Source organism: Rhipicephalus sanguineus, chromosome 3 (assembly GCF_013339695.2).
Source record: "Rhipicephalus sanguineus isolate Rsan-2018 chromosome 3, BIME_Rsan_1.4, whole genome shotgun sequence".
NCBI lineage: Eukaryota > Metazoa > Arthropoda > Arachnida > Ixodida > Ixodidae > Rhipicephalus > Rhipicephalus sanguineus.
In genome coordinates this window covers 40,962,158-40,984,766 of record NC_051178.1, presented here as the reverse complement: position 1 = coordinate 40,984,766, position 22,609 = coordinate 40,962,158, and the positions used below count along the sequence as shown (strand labels likewise).

The following is a 22,609-nucleotide window of genomic DNA, read 5'->3' as shown; positions in this document are numbered from 1 at the left end:
CTCTCCCCCTCACACTCCATCAGAAATCACGTGATGGCACAGCGGCGCATAGCAACTGTTGCGCGTTGCTCCTTCCAACGCGCGTTACGCAACCGTTGCGCAGCACGGCGGCGGCGTCCGTCGGCGGAGCCGCTGAACGGCGCCGCCGCGTCCAGTCGAGTTGGTCGGATGGTTCCCAAGCGGCCCGGTGATGATTAAACGGCAAGCGGTTCGGAGAAGCGCCCCAAGAATGCGAATTCCCCCGACACCATGGCATAGTCAGTCGAATGGCCACACGCTTTCGCCCAACACACATCGGAATTTACAAAGTGTCCTTTAATTTTTTTTTCTCCGTTTCAACACTACAGACTGGAGCGACGGGTGTACCTTCCACCACATCCAAAACTGACTAAAGAAGAAAGCGTGATCATCAGACGCCTGCAAAGCAACACACACATACATGGAATATTAATGCACCGCCTCTATCCAACGAAACATAGCTTCATGTGCCCGCTCTGCAGCGTACCGGACACCCTGGCACATTTGCTCCTGGAATGCCTGTGTCATGTAGACCTCAATATGCAACCGGAGACGGACGTCAATCCAGCACTAAACACGAACGACAACCACCCAACCGAAACGTGGGAGGCCAAGCTCGCCCTCGAGGACCTGGAAGACCAGCGACAACTTGTCATCAGGGCCAAGAGGACAGTTGAAGCCAGAGGGTTCCTGGACTAGGGAGCCCTCCCACCATAGGGTGATACCGAGCATCGCTCGGAACACTGTTTCGAAAATAAACGTTTATTTCTCTCTCTCTATCCGTTTCGTCAATCGGTAGGACATATTCTGAACGTACTTGCTTTAGGGAGGTGTAGTGGAAGCTCGACCATGCCCATATAGATCAGCAGGCAAATGAAATTCTCCGTCTCTGCGGCCGTGACCATTTTCTAAGAATCATCTTCGGCACAAGACTAATTCTACAGGATTTGCAACCACGCACACTAATTTTTATTAACACAAATCCTGTTTATTACTTCCGCTGTGAAAAGATGCCCAAAACGCCGATTTTCCTTGTGACACATTATCGCTCCACTGCGCAGCCCTGCTCTGAGGTCACGCCCGGGTAGCCTCGTTGGGTTGGACATTACTCTCTGGTGCTTGAAGGTCATGTTACCAAATCTTTACCATATGCTGTTGAGACACTACAAATAGAGGATATTATAGTGCCAACTTCCGCACGACATTTCAATCGAAGTAAGAAATCGGCGTGCCAGAAAGCGTAACGTAATGATCAACACTCGACTACGATCCGGGCTCGTTCTACGTATTAGGGGCGAAGCACCTTAGGGTCCCGGCGTGTCGACGTGCATCATCGTGTCCTGTTCATTTGCTTAAGCGCAAGAGAGGGCACCACCGCCTCAGCTCTCGCCGTGTGGCGAGAGAGGGCGACAGGCGCGCGTTGACTCTGGAAACGCTCTTTCTGCGATGAACGCTGAACTACCAGCTCACAAGGAAGGAGAACGCGCCTTCGCCCGCGAGAGACAACGCCGACTGAGGCAGCGTCTGCTAGCGAGTTTCTTGATGTAAAAAAGTGACTGCTCGCGCTGCACAACTGTTCACTGGCTGCCGTGTATATATAGAAAGTGGATCTTGACCAGCAATGTCATTCCGGTGGGAGATTTCTCTTGTGCGTAGTTGAAGAATAAAGATTCGCAACGTGCACGTTAATTAAAAGCGGACTGCAGGTCTCTGTGTCTAACCTTTCTGTTGTCTCTCATTGCCCATTAGGAATGATTTTGCTGTGGGAAACACCGGCGCACACTCATGCTTCGCCCCTCCCCAATTTTTTTATCATTCCAACTCATCATCATCAACATCATCAGCCTATCTACGCCCAATGCAGGACAAAGGCCTCTCCCATGTTCTGCTAATCAACCCGGTCCTGTGCTTTCTGCTGCCACGTTATGCCTACAAACTTCTTAATCTCATCTACCCACCTAATTTTCTGTCTCCCCCTCACGCGTTTGCCATCTCTTGGAATCCAGTCAGTTACCTTTAATGACCACCGGTTATCCTGCCGACGTGCTACGTGCCCGGCCCATATCCATTTCTTCTTCTTGATTTCAACTATGATACCCTTAACCCCCGTTTGTTCCCTGACCCACTCTGCTCTCTTCCTGTCTCTTAAGGTTACACCTATCATTTTCCTTGCCATCGCTCGCTGCGTCGTCCTCAATTTAAGTTGAACCCTCTTTGTAAGTCTCCAGGTTTCTGCTCCGTAGGTAAGCACCGGTAAGATGCAGCTGTTATATACCTTCCTCTTGAGTGATAGTGGTAGATTACCATTCATGATTTGATAATGCTTGCCGAATGAGCCCCATCCTATCCTTATTCTTCTAGTTATTTCACTCTCATGGTTCGGCTCCGCGGTTACTACCTGCCCTAAGTAAACGTACTCCTTTACAACTTCCAATGTCTCGCCACCTATCGCAAAGCGCTGTTGCCTGCCAAGATTGTTCCATATTACTTTAATTTTATGCATATTAATTTTCAGACTTACTCTTCTACTTTCCGTATCCAATTCAGTAATCATTCGAACTGTATTTCCATGATTTGACATCATCCTCAGAGTCACTTCCGCTAGAAACAGCAGAAAACAGCTTGCGGACGCAACAGAATCGTCCAAAGAACAACATTTCTGAAAGGGTCTCGTTACCGTTTCGTCTGCCATTTTCCCAAACAAACCAAGCGAAGCGCTTACTTTCAGCTGCTGTTAAATATCGCTGCCGCTCGGGAAAAAACTAACCATACAGGAAACGGAACATTAGTGCTTACAGCAGGCCCGTAGCCAAAGAGGGGGGGCACCCCCCTTCGGTATTTTTATGATACATGGTGTTTCACCGAAAATAAATAATAAAAATAGGCGTTTTTCTCAAATAGTCAAGGCTTTCAGCAAGTGCCCCCCCCCCCCCCCCGAAAAAAATTCTTGTCTACGGGCCTGGCTTACAGATTGTGCTAGATAGTGCAACTAGTTGATAGAATCGCTGGATTTTTTCATTCTCGCTCGGCGCATTCTGGTGACCGGTTACCCACGTTCTATAGGCGCGGTAACGAAAGAGTTAAATTCCGGCCCTCCAACGAGAAAAAAAAGGCGATATTAAGCTACGGTGTTCGATTTTCGTCTTCATTAGAAGTCAGAAATTTTTCTAATCATAGTTGTTCGTATTCTGTTTACAGACCTGCGATATTTCTCTCAGCGCGTTTCTATAAAAAGGACCCCATGCTTCTGGCCGAACATATACTGGAGTACCGAAGTCACAACGCACACAGACTTCTCTGCATATGCACGGACTGACAGAGCACCATTAACGTAATGTTTATATGCCTGCGAGCGTAAACATGCCCCAGCAGGAATGCCAGAATCCACAAGAATTCTCAGGTGTGTTGGTGTCTCTATGAGGGCTCTGCGTGCCCTCGTTCTGCTACAAGAATATATATGTGAAGCCACCACGAAGCTCTTTATATAGTGATAACTTTTCCAGACCCATCTGCGGGCATTGCGCACGAACCTTGATGCGAGAGTCCACTCCGAGTGTTTCGACGTTCGCCTTGACGCCGCAGAGGTAGGCGGTGGCTGTGTTCGCCGAGTCCGATGTCTGCACGTCCAGCCCATACGTCTTGGAAAGGGACACGTGCGGGAACTTGTCCCACGAAAGCTGCTGCTCCTCGCCGCTCTGCTTGTGTAGCCGCTGGCCCTTGTAGATGCGCGCCGCGGTCACCGTGGAAATACCCATGCCGTCGCCCAGAAATAGCACCACGTTGCGAGCACGGCGCTTGTTGGCCTGGCGTTCTAGCCGCTCGCCGATGCCCTTGGCACCCTCGTTGTACCAGTGGTTCTTGTCAGCTGCACATTTGCAACAAAGCAAAAGGAGTCATTCATTGTGTTGCGTTGGTACCATTTTCTTGTTTTCCCGTAGGCGCACCTGATCCTTTACCACGATGTAATCACTACTTTCTGTTCAAATGGACCACGTTTTGCTTGCATCCATGTGCTGTTTCTCACGATACTGAGAACTCGCACGTATAAGGCTATAGTGGCCTACTCGCCTAGTCGTCTTTGATCTAAAGTGCGTTTCTTTTAGATGGGAAGCATTTTATAGCGGAGTTCAATCCGGTGGTGGTGTGCGGCGTGACCACCCTTACTGCGCATGCGCAAACCTTCTCCCCACTCCCTCTCCACATCCCCTTCCCCTCTCCATTCCCCCTCTCCCCTTTCCCCCTCACCACTCCACCTCTGAAACGCGGGCTCTACATGCCGAAACACTGCTTCATTCGCCTCATGGTCCCCTTTAGCGGGAGATGGCGTGATTTTTTACAATTTCACTGCTGCGTGCCAAATCGAGTGACTGGACGGCAGGAAAAGCACTTCTCCGCAAAAATAAGGTGTTTCTTGCATTATAATATTATGGCGGATATCTCGTGCGAAAGAAAAAAGATGTTACTATTGGCATAAGAACACCTGCACAAGGGAAACAACTTGACTTAATTAAAATGTGACCATTAACCTGATTCTAACAAAATGCTGAGAAGAAAAACCACGTGGGATTCACAGTTCAAGTATTTCTTCTTTTCATAAAGAAGTTGTTCAGATGAGGTAATAACGTGGCGAAAAGCCGGTGCACTCTCAAAAGCCGAATCATTTCAGTGAGAGGCCAGGTGAACGTTAGTTGCACTTTCAGTACATAGTACATTTTGTTTTCATATTTACAGGAAAGAGTAAAGGCGCCTCTCTGCTCATCCAATGCGCTCTAACGTGTGCGCTTGTCCCATGAGAAAAACAACACAGCAGCTGGCAACATGGCATAAGTTTTTCTTGAGGCTTGCTTTCATGTAGGTTTTTTTGTTATCACGTGGTCCCTTATGCCGTCTTTTAAATGCGAAGTGTTTCTTAGCGAACCTCAGGCACCCCCACGCGTGCCGGATTGATAGGTTCGCCTATTGCATGGGCATGCGCAGATACGTTTTCGCGTCTTCTTTCTTTTCAGCCGTTGCGCGTCTCTTCAGTTGTTAGTCGGCATTTGTGGTGTCGTGACTTCTTTCCTGCGTCCGTGTTTGCACGCCCTGTCTTTTTAGAATGAATACATACCAACTCGCTCAGCTCTCTGTTATTCTAAGTCCCGTTTACTTTCAGTCCACGCTAAGGGGGCATATGGATCGACCAATAGAGCGATTTCTTTATTTCATTACTAAAAAATAACGCACAATCTGAGCAGCAAAATTGGGCATTGGCGAGCGTGTAGGAGTGCTCCAAGCCATTTAAAAAATGGCGCCACGGACCGCGCCTCCTGACGGATGCGCGGGCTCTTTTCCATCATTGTTTCTGCGTGTATGTGTTTTGTAGCGCTAGCTACACTGGCCTAGTCTAGCCAGTTTCGCGTGGCTCCCCAAGAGCCGTGATGCGCATGCGCGAGGATCAGTGATGTCACACAGCTGGCGCATCAGAGCCGGCACCTCCCGCGCACTCCGCCGCTGCCGCCGGTGTGTGCTTTCCAGAGGAGTGACATCGTAGCCGAGGTAGACGTACTGGCGCCGGCGCGCGCGCAGCTATTCACCTTCGCGTGCAGTCGCCGTCTAACACTGCACTGGAGCCGCTTGATAGCGCCTCTGACTGGCATTTGCCATTGTGGTTTAGCCATGGAGAAGGAGAACGCAAATGCTGCTCAGCGGCGCAGAAGAGCGGAGAAGCTTAACTCATCGGATCCCGAAATAGTTGCCTGGCAAGATAAATATACATGTGCCACATAATATGTATACCCTGTGTGTGTCATTGGAGCAGCAGTAAGCATGATAATCAAGCTAATTCTAGACAATCAGGAAAGCTAAGAACAATCAGCTGAACCATTGCTAACGTTACGTTATCCTGGCACAGCCGAGCTAAGCCATTGAAAAATTTTTTTGATAATAACTATGGCTAGATCGGTTGACTATACTCACTTCCTACCATTTCATACGCTTTGATTGCAAGTTTTGCCACCAAAATGCTTTTGTAGCGTAGTCACTGCTGTACGTTGCGAACACGTTCCGCGCCTGTTTTGAAACATAAAAGCGTGTTTTTCTTACGATCAATTTTTTTTGAAATTTTCAAAACTTGATGTACCTTTTTTAGAAAACTATCCGACCGATCGCGCTGAAATTTTCTCCGATAATACCTAAACGCCTTTCAAATAGTCTGAATATAAAAGTTTGAACAGGGTTTAAGCTTTCATTAAGAAATCAACAAGATTAATTGGAAAGTCTCTCTCACGGCACGTGACAAGTAAGGAGAAAATGTTTTTCTTTCGAGATAAATGTAGGAGGCCGTTCTTATAGGCAGGGATTAAGGCCAATATGATGTGGAATAAGCGTGCCAAATTTCACGGTCATACTGCTTTTCACTTTTGAGGAAACGTACATTTATATTAACCATTGCTGGAGTTTAACGTCCAAAAATTGCGATATGATTATGAGAGACGCCGTAGTGGAGGGGTCCGGAAATTTTGACCCTCCGGTGTTTTTCAACGTGCACCTAAATCTAAGTGCACAGGCCGCAAGCATTTTCGCCTCCATTAAAAATGCGAATACATTTAATTTTGTACACCAGTCTAAAAATTGGTACTCAACAGAAAAAGAAAGCAAGGAAAGCTATAGGGTCAAAATTACACCGAGTGAAGGCCACAAGACTGCTTATTTAGCACGCAAATTTTCAAAATAAAATATAAAACAGTTTCTGAATTATAAAACTTAAACCGAGACAACCCGTTTACGGTATCATACCCCTTTAAAGAACACCGGATGGTCGAAATTTCCCGAGCCCTCCACCACGGCGTCCTTCATTATTATATCGTGGTTTTGGCACGTAAAACCCCAGATATTATTAAGGCGAAAGCGTTATATACCTCACTAAACACGAAATTTGACCATCGGCGGCGTCTAGCGTGCTGCGGCGCCGGGTATCAGTGCTGGGCACTATCGAAGATACTACCTGAGATACTCTGGGTATCTTGTGTCTGTATCGCCATACGTCTCGCCTCGCAAAACGAGTATCTGTATCTGTATTTCCGATACATTCAGCAATGCATTGTTTATCTTAAGATACAAGATACTGGTATAGAACACCGCCGTGCGAAACAATGAACGTCGGCTGAACACCGGTTCTCAAGACGATACTGCTGTCACTAAGCCACCTGAATAAAACTAGCAACAGTGAAATTCTTATGTCAGCGTCGCCCTAGTGGTGCCAAGACTGAAGAAAGAGCGGAGCTGGGAGGGCCTTCATTATTTATCCTTATCTTTATGGGTGAAGCACCTTAAGGCCGAGGCATGTCCGACCATGTGGCGTCTGTTTCCGTGCTTACACACGTACTCGCCCACTCGTCATGATTCACTTCGTGGAGATGCGTGGTTTTAACAATAGGTTTAACAATAGACGAACATCAATCATAATTGTGACAACACCATAGAACACCTGCAATCACAAACCCTTTATACTAGTCGGCGACTTCAACGTAGACGTTATGGACCCTAGGACCTGGCTTTGTCGTCGACTCTTTATGTCACTTTATGTCACTCAATTTACATTACTTTGGACAACGCTCGGGTAACGTACGGTTACTCACCCATACGATACCCAGAGCTTCGCCCACTCGTAATCATTCACTTCGTGGAGATGCGTGGATTTTTTTTTTCTTTTCTTGCTCTTTCTCTCTGTTTTTTGTATCTGATTTTTTGTGCCTTTTGCTATTTCTTTCTTTGTTTCTTTCTCTTTCTCGCTCTTTCTATCATGACTTCTCTTTGTTTTCTTTCTTTACTTGCCTTCCCTTTATTTGGTTCACTCTCTCTTTCTTTCTCTTTCGTCTTGCTCTCTGTTTTTTCTCTTTCTTTTTCGTGTCTGTTTCTATCTCTTTCTCTCTATTTTTACGTTTTTCTATCTGTCCTTCTACCCATTTCTTTCTCTTCTTTCTCCTTCGGTCTTGCTCTCCGTTCTTGCTATCTCTCTTTCGTGTCTGTTTCGTTCTTTATCTTTCCCTCTCTTTCTATGTATTCCCATGTCATTCTATCTTTTTACGTCTTTATGCTCTTTATTTCTGTCCATTTTTCTCGTTGTCTTTATTTCTATCGCTTTTATTTTTTCCTTCTTTTTATTTTTTTATTTCTTCTATATTTTTCTCTCTTTCTACCTGTCTATTTTCTATGTCTCTTTAATTCTTTCTCATTCTTTCTCTCTCCTTCACGGGTTTCACGTGCTCCATTTCTCCGAACAGTTTTTTCGTATAACGCTCGCACCTGCTGTACTCGGTAGTGGGGCTTGGCCAATGTCTGTGGCGCATATCCACCTAAGGTTATCTACGGACACAAAATTTTTTACAGCCGGATTAAACAAGTCCGGTGTTAAAGTACCGCTACCAGCCTTGTTGCTGCTCTACACCTGTCGTGTGATGCGCTATTACGAAAACGGTAATACGCTTACGGGCAAGGGTAATACTGCACAGCGCTATTTGCATCGTCGCACGGAGGCTTCTTGGTCACATTCTTGCAAGAAGATGGTAACCCGCTAGCTGGTCGCCAAGTAAAGCAGCGACTGTCATCAATTACGAAAGTGTCAAGCAAAAACCACTGAAAGCGCAGCGTATAAAAAGCTGTCATGTTAAGCAGCCAAACAAATCCCAATAAGTTGCTTCGGAATGAAACTAGTATGCATTGAGCAATAAAGACAGAACTTTCGGGATACAAACAGTTACTTCATTAAAGTTAATAATATCTGGGGTTTAACGTCCCAAAACCACGATATGATTATGACAGACGTTGTAGTGGAGGGCTCCGGAAATTTCGACCAACTGGGGTTCTTTAACGTGCACCTAAATCTAAGTACATGGGCCTCAAACATTTTCGCCTCCATCGAAAATGCAGCCGCCGCGCACTTCATTAAAGTTAAACAAGGTTGGTCGCAGTTACAAAATTTTCAATTAAACAGTTTTTTTACATATTCCTTTGCTGCTACATTATTTCGATCTATAATAACACATTTGCATTTGTATCGAAGTATCTTAAGATACAATTGGGAAGTATCCTATCGGATACAATAATTCCGGAAGTATCTTGTATGTGTATCACAAGTACTTCTTGCCCAAGTATCTTGTATCGCGACACAATTTCAAAGTATCTTTGCCCAATCCTGCCGGGGACAAGTGGTGCCAAAAATCATCAACACGTGATGATGACCAACTATAGCGGTTAATGGCTTCAAGCGCCAGTGTAGTACATAACGGCTTAGCAGATTCAAATGCGCTTAGCAACAGCACGTCACGTTTACTTATACCCTTCTGTAGACTTCTGCTAAGGTACAAAAAAATGTGCCCATGCCTAAGCATCGATAAGAAATCTTTTGAGCTGCCCGTGAACAAGATCAGTTCCCCAGTGACAAGGTTCGAATGACCACAACCGAAGATAACTTCTTACAATATGTGAGTGCTGCGACGGAAGATCGGATGTACAGTCGTGGTCATAATTCTAGAGAACACGGGAGCGCGCGGCAAACTTATGGCAAACCGCCCAGCGGCGTCTTCAGGCGGCTGCATGCGTGCTTGAGAAACTCGAAAGCGCGCACTGCGCACGCGTGTGCTTTTTTATCTGCCAGCCTCCACGTTCGCTTGCTTGAAGTGGGCGCGCACCGGAACACCAGAGCAAGCGCAAGATGCCACTTTCGCAGTGGTCGCGAAAGCACCAAGCGATGATATTGAGACGAAAATAAGTAATTTACACTGACAGTGCTCGGTGAAGTGTTTAGCGTGGAATTATCAAGACGGGAGAACACGTACATAGGCGCTCACTTTCAACAAATGATGGTTTTTGGATCATTTGTTGAAAGTTAGCGCCTGTGTACGTGTTCTCCCTTTTTTTCCCGTCTTGACAATTCTGCGCTAAACAATTCAGATATGTCGTACCAACAAGGCCAGACGTCAGTTCTTGTTACTAGATGTACCGCGGCGGAGAAAAAGCGCTTTGAGTAAGTTTTTTTCTTTTTTTTTCATATCGACATATGTAACAAAATTACCCTGCAGCAATGCCTTTAGCGCTCTAGTTCGGGGAACCAACGCACTTACTGGCACGCAGTATAAATTTTATGGGCACATACACATCCAGATATCGAGCTGCTGTGTAATATAACCAGGAAAAATAACGGAAATAAACGCCCTTTATGTTTTCGCGGAAACAGAAAGACGTCATGAGAGAGATGCAAGTTCGGTCCCCGATTTCATCGCTTGATCACCTTTCCATCGATGACCCCAATATCCGTGTTCGAGTGACTACCAACATTCCGTGATCAGCCACACGAGTGGCCGAAGACGTAGTGGCGTTGTACTGTAAATGTCTCCGTTTAAGCAATTCCACGAAAACCAAGTAAAGTCAAAATGTTCGACTGGTTTGTTTATTTCTTACAATGAAGTATTAATTTTCAAATCAACCCTGCAAATCGGACACTCCATAGATGTCCGCGTACCTGCAACGCAGCCCCAGTAGCACTCCCCTTGTGTCATTTATGCGCAGTGATGATAGGCGATTACCTCTTGAGAGATGTGACGCTGGCAGAGCCTATTGCATAGCGTGATGGGGCAAGTAGTAGAGTGAGGTAAGTGCACCGAGCACTGCGCATTTTTGCCACGCAGAAGTGGCGCCTTGCGCTTTCTCTGGCGTTCCGGTGCGCGCGCACTTTGAGCGAGCGAACAAGTATACGCTCTGAGGTAAAACAGGACGCACGTGCGCAGTGCGCGCTTTCGAGCTCCGCAAGTAGTGGTCAGAAGGCGTCGAGGCGCTGTTTGCCATGCGCTACCTTGGTCTCGAGAATTTTGACCGCGGTTGCGAATTTTGACTGCGAAACGTGTTACCGACGGCCCGCGCGGTGCTTACTGGCGGCTAGATTCGTAAATGCGGCGTATGCGCATAAAATCATAAGGGCGACGTGCGCCCGGCTTCGTCTGCTACTTGCTAGCCCTGAGCTAGGCAATAGCTGAAAAGCGCTAGACTCAGAGCAGATCGGGCAGCCCCCTTTGGACGAATCGATTATTCTGCGCACTGCAGGCATATGAACTACAGCGATTACCTGGCTCATCATATCTGCGGTGAACAAGGGCCGTCAGGTCGGCAACGCGCAGACGCATCAATACATGGGTTCTTGTACGTGCCGACTGCTCATACCACGTGATGTCGGCTACAGCACCACGGAGTGCATGGGGACGCCTTCGTCAGCTATGTAAGCAAGCGAGCACCGATTGCCACCACTCAGAGCAGATCGCGCAGCCGCCTTTAAACGAAACGCTTATTCTGCACACTGCAGGCGGGTTTTCTTTTTTAGGAGCGAAGTTCCTTAGGCCTGCACTCTTCCGCGCCGTTGAAGCTCCCTTAGCTTAAGCATCGCTTTAGGTTGCAGTGGCCGGTGATTTAAGAGGAAATGTTTAGACCTTGAGCGATTTGGTTCTCGTGCACCAGAAATTCGAGGTTAAAAGAAATAAGCTCTGTGCACAACTGGTTATAATGGTCGTCTTCACTTTCACCACCTTTATTGTGGATTGGGAAATGACAACCACCATTCGAGCGCACTACGGGCGCTTTGTCGAAAGTAGTAGCAGACGATCTCCCCACCCGGCGCCAGCGCACAAAGAGAATGAAACGCTGCGCTCGCCGAACGCCGCGCGCGGCTTTCGGTGGTCGAAGGTCCCTGCCGCATCACCGCTCGCACCCCTTTCCCACCTGTCTCCCTCTCCCTGCGCCGCGCGCGCCGCACACTCACTCACGTATTTTCATGTACTAAGAAAACTTGAAATAAAAAATTATGCATTCAATGAAAAGCGGGTGCGTTGTTTGTTTGTGGTGCGAATTATGCAGCCGCTACAGACCACCTGGGGTCTTTAACGTGCACCTAAATCTAAGTACACGGGCCTCAAACATTTTCGCCTCCATCGAAAATGCAGCCGCCGCGGCCGGGATTCGATCCCGCGACCTTACAGCGCTGCTCGTCGCGTATTCATTTAGCACACATACACAAACACACACCTATATATATATATATATATATATTAAATAGATAGATAGATAGATAGATAGATAGATAGATAGATAGATAGATAGATAGATAGATAGATAGATAGATAGATAGATAGATAGATAGATAGATAGATAGATAGATAGATAGATAGATAGATAGATAGATAGATAGATGTAAACAACAATCAATCAATCAATCAAATCAAATTTTATTCATTCAACAAAACATATTTATTCGGCGTTTCGGCCGCGGACAGGTCATTTTCAAGAGTGACTTGAACAACATCAAATAAATTATTTGTGTGTGTGTGTGTGCGCCTGCACTTCATGTTATTAATCACCGGATCGAAGGTATATTGGCATATTACGACAGACAGACAGACGCACGGCTTTCCTTATTGCTGCAGTGTTTCGCCAGTTTTAACTCGACAGGTCTCTCGCTCGTCGAAACAACGTCCGCAGGTCATTAGATCAGATTTTTTTGATATAAAGTGGACGTGCTGTTTTATGATACTGATTCTGTGACAACAACACATGCGCACAGTGAAATAAGGTCTGTACAGAATGACACATGATTCTATACTTGGACGATCGTGTACAATCAGTGCTGATTATAGAGGATATGACGTAAGACAAATGAGCTGGTAAAATAACGTTTTCTCATTTTTGTGCCGCGTGACATAGATTGATACGGCCAAGAAACACTGAAAGCACCAGCCCAACCGATTTCGTGTGTATACTGTCACCGTAGCAAGTGATTAAAGACACAAAACGGCAAGCTTAACACCCCAATGTGGCGGCACCAAAACCCATCCGTAAAATAGTGTATTTACCTGCGCAAAGTTGTACAAAACCTGTGCAAGGTTTCAACCTCGTCAACCTTTACGCAGTTGCATATAGAACTGTTTTGCTGTGCAAGCTAGCATGCGCATTGCTTACACTGCTGGAACCTGTTTATGTGGTACGGCCACGGCCGCTTCGCTAGAGCAAGGCCAGTCACTTTCAGGCGATCAAACATGGCCGCACTCGTGCGCTGTCGCGGAAAATTGTCTGTACGCATGCGCTGCATTTACAAATCTCGCCAGTAGTTAGCGCTCCGTGGACCGCCGGTCACGCGATCGCGTATTACCTCCATGAGTGAACCATATATACTGCACATAGTGTAGGTGTTCACCGTTTCTGTACAGGCGTGTGTAATGCATGCATCTCACGCCAATCTATATAACTTACCAGAAGGCCAGACGCACCCCAATTAATCCAACCAATATTTAGGCCAAGAAAAGCTTAGGGGATTGTTATCTTTAAATGTGATGCATAGCAATTATGACGTTAATTGAAATGAATAAAACTGGATGAAAATAACACCCTTTCCGTCAGTGGAATTCGAGCCAACAACCTTCGAATCACGCCTTTGGCCTAAGTGTCCGTTAGATATATCTGATTATGTAACAAAGCCTCTCGAAAGAGATTCCCTTCCTTTCGTTTGTCAGAGAGCTGCAACTCTGCAAGTCGAGCGCGTAATCGTGATATGCACTTGCACAAGCATATCGCCCTGTTTCCAGTGGGGTTACCGAGGTACTCGCATTCACTGATCTCTGCTTGCTTAACGCATTTCATACTTTCACTTTTACGCCGAAGAAAGCACTTCCGCAGATGTGTTTATCTGAAACGCAGGCAACGATAACTCCTTATCTGCTTTTTCGTACTTTACGACGCCATAAAAAGAGCCCTTATGTCAGCGTGAAGTACGCACAGCGTCCATTTTTACCTACGGTGGCAAAGGCTTTTGACGTCATGAATCACGTGACCGCACATGATCATCGCACGTCTGGGGGAAGTGATGGGCGTATCTGTGAGGCCTGTACCTCGCGAGGTCACCCCGGCGATTGCGCCACGGCCCACGCATTCATTCGCGCGGACGAGCCCCTTGGTATGACACGCAGAGTGCCGCAGTCTTATCGGCAAAGTGAAGAGAGCTGCAATGATAGTGATGCCCTCCCCCCCTCTGTCGCAAGGACGGCGTGAAACATTGACCTGTAACTGGAAGCCTTAACACTCAAGGACATGCAAGTTGAGGGCATATCAGCATAACCTTTCCACTGCGAATGCTTCAATCTCTTCTCATCGCTGGGTACGTGTGGTACATCTAGTCGATGAAGTCGGGTTGTAGTCACGCGCAGCAACGTGCGTCGTTTTCGTCACAACTGCAATAACGATCGCGCGCTGCCTCGGGGTCTGGTTACGTGCATGCCGCGAATGACAGAAGCCAAGACCAGGAGCAGGGGGAGCAGCTATCGGCCAATGTGAATGGCATCGTCCATCCAGATACTACTACAATTTAGGATTGAATACACCGTAACTGATTTTTGGCACACTCATGCTGTAGCCAATTTAATTCACTCTCACCGAAAGGTTGTTACTTCCGCTGCTTTTCAGAAAACTCACGCAAGACACGTGAAAGGAATGCCACTTTTGCAACAACATCATAAACTTCATTATTATTAATTATTATGCCGAAGGAAATCATCGTTAAAGTAAGCAAATAATGCTTAAATCTTAACAATGCCAATTTTTGGAGTGTTGGAACCATTTTTTTCTAACATTTTCGCCAGAATGCTCTTACGTTTAGTGGTTTAAATAAATATAACGCGACTGCTCACGTATGCGCGGCTACGTTTGGCTACGTTTACTGCCCGTGGCTTAAGTTGGCTACTTATGTTCAAGTTTTTTATCAATTTTTCGTCTACTTCTTGTTCTTTTGACCTGGCACACTTGCCACCGCGGCGGACTAAACGGAATAATCGTAATTTTTTCGCATTTCTCTGCGTCACAGTTCATTGACCCAACAAACGCGCTTGAACTCGAAGCACTCACGCACAGCGGCAGGTGCGTATGAAGAGTTAGCAAGTCACTGACACTGCCCGATATAAGAGCGACTGTGATAACGTCAGCGTCACTTCTCCTGAGGAAGCAATAAAACGTAAGGTACTGTTATTCTGCACGAAAAGCGCGAGCGCTGAAATGTTAACGCGTGCAGGGCGATAAGGCAAAGTGAACTCGCCCAACGTTTTACTTTACTAAGCAGAAGGAGCTGCTCAGAAACGGATACGGAGAGCAAGCAAACGCATAAAGGTTTACCTGACGCATGTTCGATTTCCTACTCGGCATTCAGGAAAAAGACATGGCTGAAAACAGAGCTAGAAGGGGGAAATAAAACGATATTGAATAAGAGCTAAGACAACAGCGTTGGCGACGCCGTTAGCATTTCGTCCCTATTGACAATGCGTGTCAAGGTAACTATGAGTTGACCAGGTGTCGAACAGACAAATCTTTCATAAGTGCGCTTTCCTAGTAACAACTTTTGTTCGCTGAAAAAAAAAAACGGGGATGAAGAAAGGGCACAGTACGTGCTTCAGTTCGCAACAAACGGTTCGATAAGTCGAAAGCCTCAGATGCCTCATCAAACGCCAAAAATGACGGTTGGCGGCGCCAACAAGAGCAATGCAAAATCCATGACGTCACAGATCGCGAAACACATTGACCTCATTATGGTGTCACTATGACGTTACGTAACTTCATCACATGTCGTCGTCGCTTGGTCAAATGTGACAACATTCCCGGAGGCACTGTAAAACCACATGAGGGGCAGAATGCTTTTTGGGGGCGCGAGTGCGAGTGGCGCGACGAATACAATCGGCTAAAATGAAAAAAATTATGGCCTTCGAGAAGACTTGGGCGAATGCATAACACCTTTCGCAACTGAGCCACAAATTTAAACAATTTTAACAGTGTTGATGCCTACACGCTCAAACAAGGCGTCACGCTCATTAGCGTGTTTTTTTTATCGTGCCCTTGCAGGATTCTGGCCCCTTGTGAACACGAAACGTGCGATGCGCTCCTCGAAAAGGGACTACCTTAACCCTTTCGGCCCTGGCGGTTTGAATTGACACAACCACATAACACTTCTCCTAGTCCTCGGAAATGTAACCAAAACTGCTCATTCTTGGGGGGATAATTCTTCAATCATCCCCATTGCGCTCGACACCAGATAGAGGCATGTTTGCGTAGCTGGGAGCCACAGAAAAGAAGAAGCTTGACTGAAATCATGGGTGACGCCGAGGCGGGTAAGCGCCATTTTGGGGACGACGTACCGAACCTGTTTCAATGAGTATCAGTGAAAAATAAGACGTTGGCTCACATTTCGTGTGAGTGAGTAGCAGGAATAAAGTAGCCATTTTTCTCATTTCCCAACCACTGAGCCCTGATGACGTAATTTGACGCGATGTTTGTTTATCCATGATTACTTGCACCACTGGCTCAATTTTTCATTTCTGGTCTTCTGAGGTCCTAACTATTAGGAAAACACGAAGAAAATAGTCTCCGACCAAAATGGAAAATCCAGGACTGAAACGCTTATGAGATAAAACAGGATAGGTCTAATTCTAAAAGTTGATCAGCAAGGATAAACGCAGTCATTTAAGAAATTGCAACTGCCAAGAATAGATGCAGCAGTAAAAAATTAAGAAAATCGGGTATATCCCACGTATTGTGTAAATCGATTTCATGCGAACCAGTGGGTGAGTAAAAGCCTTTGCCGTATTCCTAGCTGTGAGCCAAGCGTTACGAGGTGGATCGAAGTCTTTGTGTAAATTTAGTAGTTGCACGTTGACAACACTGGCGTTTAAAGAGGAGCTCATGGTCCGACGTAATGTCAGCACTCACGTTAGAGCAGCGATGTTAGTTTTATCGCAAAGAAGTGCACGCTACAGTGCGATGACGCCCACATGGTAAGTAGCGGTCATCTGCGTCTACGAGTAACGCTTCATCATCCTTTGTGTAGTCAATGTTTGTTACCTTGCTCTCAGAGTGGATAGCCAACACTGCCACCACTCTTGGCGCTGCACGACATCACGCTTGTATAGGGTCATTTAAGTGCGTGGCACTTTATTTAGGGGTCCGGCTTGCCGTCCATCCACTGTCGCATGGCCACGCAGTGGTCAATACAGGCTTAAAACAAGGCTGACAATGCTCAAAACCAGTGCAAAATAAACGAACAAGGCCTAAAATAATATAAACTACAGAAATAAACAAGACTTACTCGCAATAATTTATCTAAGATTGCAAAAAACGCTTCTGAAACATCCGGCTGAGACCCGCGCCGCGCAAGAAAGGGCCCCACCACCTCGGCAAGGGCGCGATTGCCAAAGAATTCGCTGGGTTGCCCGTGCTACGTATTTCCTCAAGTTTACGGTAGTGGAGCTGCATTAAGCGCAGGATTTAGAACTGCACCAAGACCTACAAAAGAACTACATTAGCGCTATACTAAGCGCATAATTGGCACTAGATTAGAGCAAAATTAGTGCTACAGTTGAAACCCGCAGTAACGAAATCGGTGGGGAAAGCATAAAATTTCGCTCTTGCGGGAATTTCGTTGGCGTGAGAATGCGGCAGAAAAGACATGGAATTTACAAAAAAAAATTTATTTCCAAAAGTCAGTAAGTTTGCTTTGGCGGCCCTTACCATGCAGCAATTCTATGCCTCTCGATCGGAAATCTCGTTTGCCACGGCACAAAGTTCGCCCCATGCACTGCTCAGTGACGGGAGCTCTGCGCTGTCACCAATACCGTCATCAAGTACGCCTACAGGCGAACCTTCTTCCGGCTCCGCTGGATCAGCGCGGATCAGCGCAGAATCGTGGACAGCGAGCTGCACGCAATGTCGAATTCTTCGAGGATGTCCATTTTTTCCCTGCCCTTTCCACCTCACTGATGATTGCAGCCTTATCTTCCAGCGTGATAAACTTCCGCTTTTTCGTTGGAGGCGGCATCTTCGCAGGCAGCGAAATTGGACGAAGCAATCGCAATACACAGTTCACGTTGCACCAAAATTAAGCGACCAAGCAAACGCTCCACAATCGGCTCCACACATGCGACCATGTGCGCGCAAAGCCGACAAGCCAAGCACAGAGCCAAGCCAACGAACGAAACTCCATGAGGAATGTGGATTTGGCTACGTATTCCGTGATATCGAGGAGGTGTTTCGGCAAGCCATCATCATCATCATTGTTGCCAGCTTTATGTTTTTTTTTTTAAACAGTGATGGCGGCTGTCTCTCAGGTGCGCTGTAGCGATAGTTTTGCACAATTTAAGTGTAGCATGAATGCATTTCAGCAGTTTTCGAATGTAGTTAATGTTGCGAGAGTAGATTATTTGCACACTCGTGTTTCAAAAATTTCGTTAATGAGGGACTGCGGTATGAATATCTTTCGTAGTCGCGAGTTACGAAATGCATTGACTCCTATGGGTGTTCGCCGGCGCTCCGAAAATATTTCGTTGCGGTGAGAATTTCGTTCCCTCGGGATTTCGTTATCGCGGGTTTCGACTGTAGATTAATCGCTGGATTTAGAGCCTTTTTTTTTTTCATTTCTATGGATCCTTTTCTTAATATTTGTGTTCTTCCCACTTCTTTATCTTTATAGGTATCGGGGGTTTACACGCGTCGTTGTCACTTCCGGAGGCTACGTAGGTACGCTATGCGGGCCGTCGTTGGACAGCTGAATGTTGTTCAATGCGCTCTAGTAGGGTTCGCATTTGTTGTTAAATCAGGCTAATATTCGCTAGTAAAGCACTTAAATAGGCACGGAGCGAGCTGATTATGGTGTCTAGATGTTTCGCAGCAAACCTCGCGTCCGTGCAGCTACTACTAACTGCTAGGACGCGTTCCTACGAAGACTACACACGTGCAAGCACAGAGACCGGCAGAACACAAATTAAAGAGAAAAACATAACCGGTTTGAAGAATCAGCGAGCCCCTGTGGCAGAATACTTCACTGCCATGTAGAATGCAGGGGTTCGATTATGGCTCGAGCCACATTTTTATTCTACGCTTAAATGTTTCACTCATCCACAACGCCATTGTCACTGGCAGCGGATTTTCTGCGACACGAGCTCTTAATGCTTTCGCGTGTAAATTTGCTATGTCTTTTGTCCGTGGGCTGATATAGACTGCGAATCACCTGTGGCGCATACCCGTATACCAGGGACCGTGAAAATGGCAATGTGCCACACAGGGCGGGTGGAAAGGGCTTCATGACATACGCGACAGGCAAGCCACGCTGCTCGTGCCATGACCTGCATATCGCGTTCTTCGTACACTCATGCCCTTCTGTGCAATTTCTGGTATAGATCAAGTTAAGGACACGACCTAGACAACTAGGTAGATAGAAACGGTCGAAGTGTTTTCGGTTCGATAACAAATGTTACTAACAGCGCAAAAAAGGACGAAGGACCAGGAAGACACACAGACAAGCGCTGACTTACAACAGAAGTTTATTTCCGAAACGAGACAGAATATAAGGAAACGGCACGTGGACAAAAAAGATTGCAAAGCACTTATTTGCACACAAAAAAAACACAAAACAGTGTTATCAGCCCACATCACTTGCCGTGGTCATGCTTGACGCTGCAGAAATCGCGAAACTTGGCGATAAGTGCGTGAGTGTCCCAACCATTGCCTTGATGGAAAAAGAAGTTCCATACATGTCCCATGCGCATGACCACCGCAAGTGATGTGGGCTGATAACACTGTTTTGTGTTTTTTTTTTGCAAATAAGTGCTTTGCAATCTTTTTTGTCCACGTGCCGTTTCCTTATATTCTGTCTCGTTTCGGAAATAAACTTCAGTTGTAGTCAGCGCTTGTCTGTGTGTCTTCCTGGTCCTTCGTCCTTTTTTGCGCTGTTAGTAACATTACGGATCACCAACTTGCCCAACGAATCGCTCTCTTATGATAACAAATGCTTCGCATAAAATCAGGTAAAAGAATCTCTGTATAGAAAGGCGAGATAAGCGCGCAGTAAAAGATAAGCAGGACAGTGTTATTAGCAAGTCTGACGACACAGTGAAGTTTGCAGAAAACTTGAATTCTGAGAGGAGACCGAAGTTCCAGATGCACGATGTTGGCAAGTCACTACTGGGCACGCCCTCGTTAGAGCGAACGGAGAAAACGGAGAAAACAAAGACGGAGGAGATGTGCGGAGGTCAGCTTGCCACCAGACACGCAGTGTCTTAAGACTTCAACTATATCAGGGATGTGAAAAAACGCCAACGTTATAATCCCGAAGATGGGAAACGTAGGAGACTCGAGCACCCATCGGTTTACTTCAGCTATCATATAAAATACTCATGAAGGCATTTTCCAAAAGGGTGAACAAAATTTAGTAAACGCGTATGGCATTGAGGCTTTATGAAGAAGTGGTCTACCGCGGATCACAGCCATGTGGTCAATTAAGAAGTCTGCTGAGTCAGACTAACTCCTTTCTATTATTTTTATATATTACGAAAATACATTCGACTGAGTTTAAATACCAGCGGTGCTGTAGGCATCGCGTCACCGATCTGTAGTTGAGACATATTTAGATATTTTACCAACATCTACAAGGACCTCACAGCCACCTTGCTTCTCTATGAGAAAGACTAAAAACGAACATGAAAACACCAATGAGAAAGAGTTAATCCAAGATGGTACGACCTTTCCAATGTCGTTTGCAGCAACACTAGAAGTATTCAAGCGATTAGTGGTTTTTGATTTTTACTTCAGCTTGCTGCACACTCGCCAAAGTATTTTGGGACGGCCGGAGCTAGTCTCAGCTTTTGCTCCCTCACCTTCACGAGAAAGAATTACCATAGATTGTGCAAGAATGGAAATAAAGATTAACGGTGAATGCCTCAGCAACTTACGGTTCGCAGACGACAATCTACTATATTCAGCAATAATGTCGATAAATTGCAGCAGCTAATGATTCAAGATAGCAACTGATAAAGTCTGAAAGGAAGGCCGAAGATATATGCAAAAGACAAATATAATGTTTAATAACCTCGATTAACGGTCGGGAAGCAGACATTTCATTCAGTCTATATCAATTAGACAGAGAGGCCTACTCTCGCAAAGAGAAAACCTGCGAAAAGTCAGGATGGACTGGAGCGCGTACGTCAGGCATTCCCAAATCGTGACGGCCAATTTAGTGCTATCTTTAAAGCGGAAAGTATATAATCGTTGTATTTTGTAAGTAGTACATATTGGTTGGAAACGAGAATAACAAAGTTACACAGCATGCGATGGAAGGAAAAATGATAGCCGGTTCGGCGTTGCAGTACAATACAGCAGAGCAGTCGTCGTTAAAAAGGGACTCTGTTAGAACGTCATAATGGATAGCAAGGCGTGCCGCCGAGGACGGCAGAGCGTTGGGTAGCGTGATGGAACAATGAAATTTTCAGGCATCAGCAAGCGCACACGAAGGTGAAATGGAGAAGAGCTTATCGTCCCGCAGTGGACGTACTCTGCTGCTGCTGCTGCTGCTGATAACGATGAACGCTTAATTGTATGTCATACTTTAAATAGAAGGCAACTGAATGCTGCGTTGCAGTCGTGGTATCAATTCATCGCACTCCATGAAAGCAAGGACTGCAAAATTAACCTACGTAATACAACTACAAAAATTCAATCGCCTCTCGCCCGGGCCGTCACGCAAGAAGAAAGGGACCTATATGGCAGAACTGAACGCAGGAACAAATGAAAATCTAAAGTTACGTCAGAAGAGTACTAAACGATGCCACGTCAAATCGAAAAAAAGGATTGCATAGAAAAACATGCAAAATTTTTCCTCCGTGAATTTTATTAGAAAAGCTTTCAACGATGTTTTCACATTGCGCTAAATTTAAATGCCAGCAAATGCATTTCCGATCACTACTGTCAGGCTCCTGGGCGTGCGGAAGACGTTTCCAGAGACTCAACGCCGAGCCATAAACACTGGAATTACGAAAGCTGCGGTAGAGATAATGGAAACAACGAATATGCGGCCGGATCAATCAGTATGTATTGACAAACAGTCCACAGTTACATAGCTTGTTCACATGGTACTTGAATGCATTTAGATGGTGGAAGAAGGCGACGCTAGAATTGCTTCATTCTGTACCTCGAGAAGCTTTCACGGCGGCATCAACAAGATTCGAGTGGGGCCAATCATGTGTGGCAGCGTGCTAACCGGCTTGGACGCGGCGGCGCGGTAGGTAACGGCACTCACCTTCGACAGCCGCATTTGGGTTGCGGAAGGAGTGGTCGGTGGTGGTGACCTCGTGAGCCCAGCACACGACGGCGCACATCAGCAGAAGGAGCCCTGCGCGGGACATGTTCGACTCGCCCTGGCCGCTGCTCCGTGTTTGAGCTGACGCGCGCGGCGGCGGCTGCTGCTAGGCGCACGGTGTCGGCTCAGCTAGCTAGTGCCGAGAAGGGCGGCGTACGAACGTACGCTTGTAGGCGAGGAGAAGGGCGTAACGGAGAGAGGGTGCTGGCAGCGCCAGGAGCAGCGCCGCGACACGTGTAGCCAAGCGCGTGGGTCTTTCCGCGACGTCCTTGCTGCGGATGGGGCGCCCCCTGAAACACCCAGGTTTGCTCTCGCTTTTCTCTTTGCTCCTTACGCTGGCGTCACAGCTGAGAAACGATACAAATCAGCTATGCTCGTCCGGAAAATGAGCCGACACCGAAACGTCTACTCCGA

The 22,609-nt window shown here is 46.5% G+C and overlaps 1 protein-coding gene across 1 annotated transcript in view; it reads right to left on the bottom strand.

The window, feature by feature from the left end:
* LOC119386577 (alkaline phosphatase) overlaps positions 1-22,330 on the bottom strand; it is a 78,954-nt gene extending 56,624 nt beyond the window's left edge. Inside the window, exons 1-2 of the mRNA XM_037653865.2 lie at positions 22,136-22,330; positions 3,549-3,883 (exon numbers count right to left, since the gene is read on the bottom strand). Of these exons, the coding sequence (XP_037509793.1) occupies positions 3,549-3,883; positions 22,136-22,241 (441 nt within the window). The 5' untranslated portion in view covers positions 22,242-22,330. The remainder of the gene's footprint in view (positions 1-3,548; positions 3,884-22,135) is intronic.
* Positions 22,331-22,609: the final 279 nt, after the last annotated feature.